General features: G+C 57.3%; 1 protein-coding gene across 1 annotated transcript in view; it reads right to left on the bottom strand.

Moving 5' to 3' along the window:
* The window catches only part of LOC112112909 (tumor necrosis factor), a 12,608-nt gene extending 9,130 nt beyond the window's left edge, over positions 1 to 3,478 (bottom strand). The window contains exons 1-6 of the mRNA XM_029913624.1: positions 3,405 to 3,478; positions 2,934 to 2,969; positions 1,488 to 1,572; positions 971 to 1,021; positions 698 to 733; positions 124 to 245 (exon numbers count right to left, since the gene is read on the bottom strand). Of these exons, the coding sequence (XP_029769484.1) occupies positions 124 to 245; positions 698 to 733; positions 971 to 1,021; positions 1,488 to 1,572; positions 2,934 to 2,969; positions 3,405 to 3,470 (396 nt within the window). The 5' untranslated portion in view covers positions 3,471 to 3,478. The remainder of the gene's footprint in view (positions 1 to 123; positions 246 to 697; positions 734 to 970; positions 1,022 to 1,487; positions 1,573 to 2,933; positions 2,970 to 3,404) is intronic.
* Positions 3,479 to 3,980: the final 502 nt, after the last annotated feature.

Raw genomic sequence — 3,980 nt, 5'->3', positions numbered from 1 at the left:
TCCCCTCCCAGAGCCGGGGAGAGAACCCAGGAGTCCTGGCTCCCAGCACCCCTGCTCTAACCACCAGCTCCCACTCGCCTCCCAGAGCCGAGGAGAGAACCCAGGCATCCAGCTGCCCCTCACCTGGCAGTACAGGTAGTACAGGCCCTTCCGGAGGACGTCAAATTCCCCGCTGGCCGGATTGTAGTTCAAGGGTTTCGTGGCATTGAGCGTCTCCTCCCAGCCCCGGATGGTCCCGTCAGGCCCTGGCATGGTGCGGGGGGGGAGGCACAGAAGGGGGGGGCAGGTGTATTACACATTAGATTCCCCCCCTCCCCCGCCGCCCTCAAGACTGAGGGCTGCCCTGGCCCACCTCTCTGCCTGGGTCCCCCGCCCCACTCCCACCTTCTCTGCCCCCATTCCCGGTTTATAATAAGCTGCCCCCGATGTATTATCCTCAGGGTGTGGGGCTGCCCCCTGCTGGCTGCCCTCGGAACTGCAGGGCGCTCAGGCTGGGGAGGGACGTTTGTCCAGGTACCAGACTCCCTACCCCTAAGGTGGCGGCAGGGGAAGCGTAGCTAGACTGAAAGCTCCCAGCACCCCCTGCTCTAACCACCAGTCCCCACTCCCCTCCCAGAGCTGGGGAGAGAACCCAGGAGTCCTGGCTCCCAGCCCCCTCGTGGAATTGCGGGCTTCACACAGCCCCTCCTAGAATTACCTGAATTGATCCCAGCTGGGTCCTTTGGCAATTGCACTGAAACAGAGACCAACATGAGCCGTTACTACACTGGGGGGCGCTGGGAGCCAGGACTCCTGGGTTCTCTCCCGGGCTCTGGGAGGGGAGCGGGGGCTGGTGGTTAGAGCAGGGGGGGGGGCTCAAAACCACAATGACTTAACCAGCAACAAGCCACCTCCAAATATGTGTATATATATTTTTTAAATCCACCACTTCCCGATCCCAACACGACCGGATGCCTCCCAGGTCTCTCACCTTTATAGTGCGCAGCAACAGGTTTTGAGCGAGGCCTCTTCCCCCTGGACACTGCCAAATACAAGCAGGGAGAATCGCACTTACCTTTATGCCGTATGGGTCTCATGACACACATGGGTGCTATATAGTGAGCTGCCACTAGGGGGCAGCATTACATGGAGATGCATATGCAGACAACCACAGAATCCACCCGCCCTTGCTCTGACCCACCAGCCCCCACTTCCCTCCCACAGCCCGGGAGAGAACCCAGGAGTCCTGGCTCCCAGCCCCCCCTGCTCTAACCCACCAGCCCCCACTCTCCTCCCAGAGCCGGGGAGAGAATCCAGGAGTCCTGGCTCCCAGCCCCCCCGGCTCTAACCCACCAGCCCCCACTCCCCTACCAGAGCCGGGGAGAGAACCCAGGAGTCCTGGCTCCCAGCCCTCCCGCTCTAACCCCCCGCAGTGGGGAGGGAACCCAGGAGTTCGGGCTGCCAGCCCCCCTTTGCCAGGTTGGGGACAATGTTGGGGGTTCACTCACACGATCTCCTCTCCCGCGGCGCTTCCTCTTGGTCCAGGTGCTGCAGGAACCAGCCCTGGGGGCTGCGGCCAACAGGGGGCACCAGCTGGGTGGGGGACAGTTGAGTGAGGAAAGGGTTAATGGGGGGGTGTAAATGACACACACACAGCCCCCCCTGCAGCCCCCCACAATCTCTGTATTGCAGGAGCCCACCCCCCCTAAATAATACACCGTCTTGGGGGGTGGGAGCCAGTCCTGGCTGGGAGGGGCCCAGTCTCAGGAAGGGGGGAGTAGCGGAGGCAGCGGGAAGTTACCCCATCTCTGTTCATGGCCCATATCCCTCAGGGCGGGGGGACGACCCAATCTCCCCCACCTCCCTCTGGGGTCCTGGGCCCCCTCCAGAGAAGGAGTGAAAGAGAGACGGAAAGAGTGAAAAAGTCCATGAAGAAAGAAAGAAAGAAAGAAAGAAAGAAAGAAAAGGGGACAAAGAAAGAAAGAAAGAAAGAAAGAAAGAAAGAAAATGGCAGGAAAAGACGGGTGAAGGATGAAAGAGAAAAACCAAGAGAAAACGAAGCAATGGAAAAAGAAGAGAGTGGGAAAGAAAAGGCAAAGTGAAGAGAGAGGGCAGAAGGCTGAACGTGGGACGAATGAGTGAAAGACAGGAAGGAGAAAAGCAGAAGAATGAACAAAAAAGGAGCAAAGGGCAACACAAGCGAACGCACAAACAGTGAATGCACGGAAGAGCGGAAGAATGTAGGAGGAATGGAGAAAAACGAGAGAAGAAAGAAGAGAAAGGAAGAATGAAAAAGTCTATGATGGAGGAAAGCAGAACACAGAATCAGTGGAAAGAAGAATGAAAAGAGACAAGAGGATGAGTACAAAGCAGAATGAAAAGGCTGAAGGGAGAAACAAAAAGAAAGCACAAACAAAAGAAAAAAACAAGAGAATGAAAAAGAAAAGGAGAAGAGACGGGAAGGCGAACAGGAGGAATGAGAAATGAATGAAGAACTGAACAGACACAGGAGGAAAGGAAAGAAAAGCAGAGGAAAGAGCGAAGAAGGCTGAACGGATGAACGAGAGGAAGACAGAAAACAGAGAAGAAAGAAGGAAAGTGAAGGGAAAGGAGAAGGAACGCCACAGGGCTGAGGGGAAAGAGGAACGGAAGATGGGACAGAGAAAACCAGAGAGCAAACGGATGAGAGGAAGAAAGAACAGAGAGAGAAAAACGGAAAGAAAAGGAGGAACGAGAAACTCAAGGATGAAAGGAAAAGAGCGGGAGAAATGAAGAGAGAGAAGGAGAAGAAAGACGGAAGGAAAAAGCAAAAGGGAACGAAAACGACTGAGAATGTCAGGGAAAGAAGAAAGGAGAAAACTGACCCCAGAGGGAAGGGAGCCGGTGTGGAGCGGGGAGCAGAGAGCCGGTATGGGGCGGGGGGTGGAGGGGGGGAACTGGCACCCCAGACATACCAGCTCCAGCGCGCCCGGCATCTCCTCCGGCAGCTCCTGGCGACAGAAAGACACAGATGGAGTCAGACCAACGCTAGGGGGCGCTGTGGGGCAGGGGGCTCAGCAGGGGGCACTCTCCCCTGGCAGGCAGGGCTTGCGCTAGGGGCCGCTGTGGGGCAGGGAGCGGGGCGGAGGGCTCAGCAGGGGGCGCTCTCCCCTGGCAGGCAGGGCTCGCCCCAGGGTGGCGCTAGGGGGTGCTGTGGGGCAGGGAGCGGGGCGGGGGCTCAGCGGGGGGCTCTCTCCCCTGGCAGGCAGGGCTGGCCCCATTGCCCTATAACCCAGCCTGGATTCAGGGCGGTGTCTCCTGGGCATCTCAAGGTCTGGACCCGCTGCCGCCCCACCCTGTCCCCATGGCCAGAGAGGCAACAGCCTCCCCCCACCCAACACATGGGGAAACTGAGGCACAGGGTGGGTGGGGGGGCACGCACAGACCCTTCCATCCTGGAGGAGAGAGCACCCATGGCTGCAGCCAGTGGGTGGGGCGGGGAGATCACACATCAGATCAAGGCACAGAAGGAGGTGTGGGTGTGTTATTGTGGGTTTGTGTGGGTGTGTTTGGACAGTGTTGTATGTTAGAATGTTATGTGCTTGCATAATAAGTGTGGGTGGGTGTGTATAGTGGGGTGTGTTGGCAGAGCAGTGTGTGTGTGTGTGTGTTTGCAGAGCAGTGTGTGTGTGTGTGTATCAGTGTGTGCGTGTGTGTGGGGGGGTGTTTCCAGTGCAGTGCATGTGTGTGTGTAGTGGGTGTGCGTGTGTGTAGCAGGGCGTATATTTACAGAGCAATGTGGGTGTGTGTGTGTAGCAGTGTGTGTGTGTAGCGGGGGGGTGTTTGCAAAGCTCTGTGTGTGTTCGTGTATGTAGCAGGTGTGTGCAGAGCAGTGTGAGAGCGTAGCGGGGTGTGTGCTTGCGGAGCAGTTTGTGTGTAGCGGGTGTGTGTTAGCAGGGTAGTGTGTATGTGTGTAGTGTGTGTGTGTTTCTAGAGCAGTGTGTGTGTGTGTGTGTGTGTGT

The sequence above is a fragment of the Terrapene carolina genome, unplaced genomic scaffold, assembly GCF_002925995.2.
Source record: "Terrapene carolina triunguis isolate 2854851 unplaced genomic scaffold, T_m_triunguis-2.0 Scaffold751, whole genome shotgun sequence".
Classification (NCBI taxonomy): domain Eukaryota; kingdom Metazoa; phylum Chordata; order Testudines; family Emydidae; genus Terrapene; species Terrapene triunguis.
Note: the sequence above shows the minus strand (reverse complement) of the source record. Positions and strands in the feature narration are given on the sequence as shown.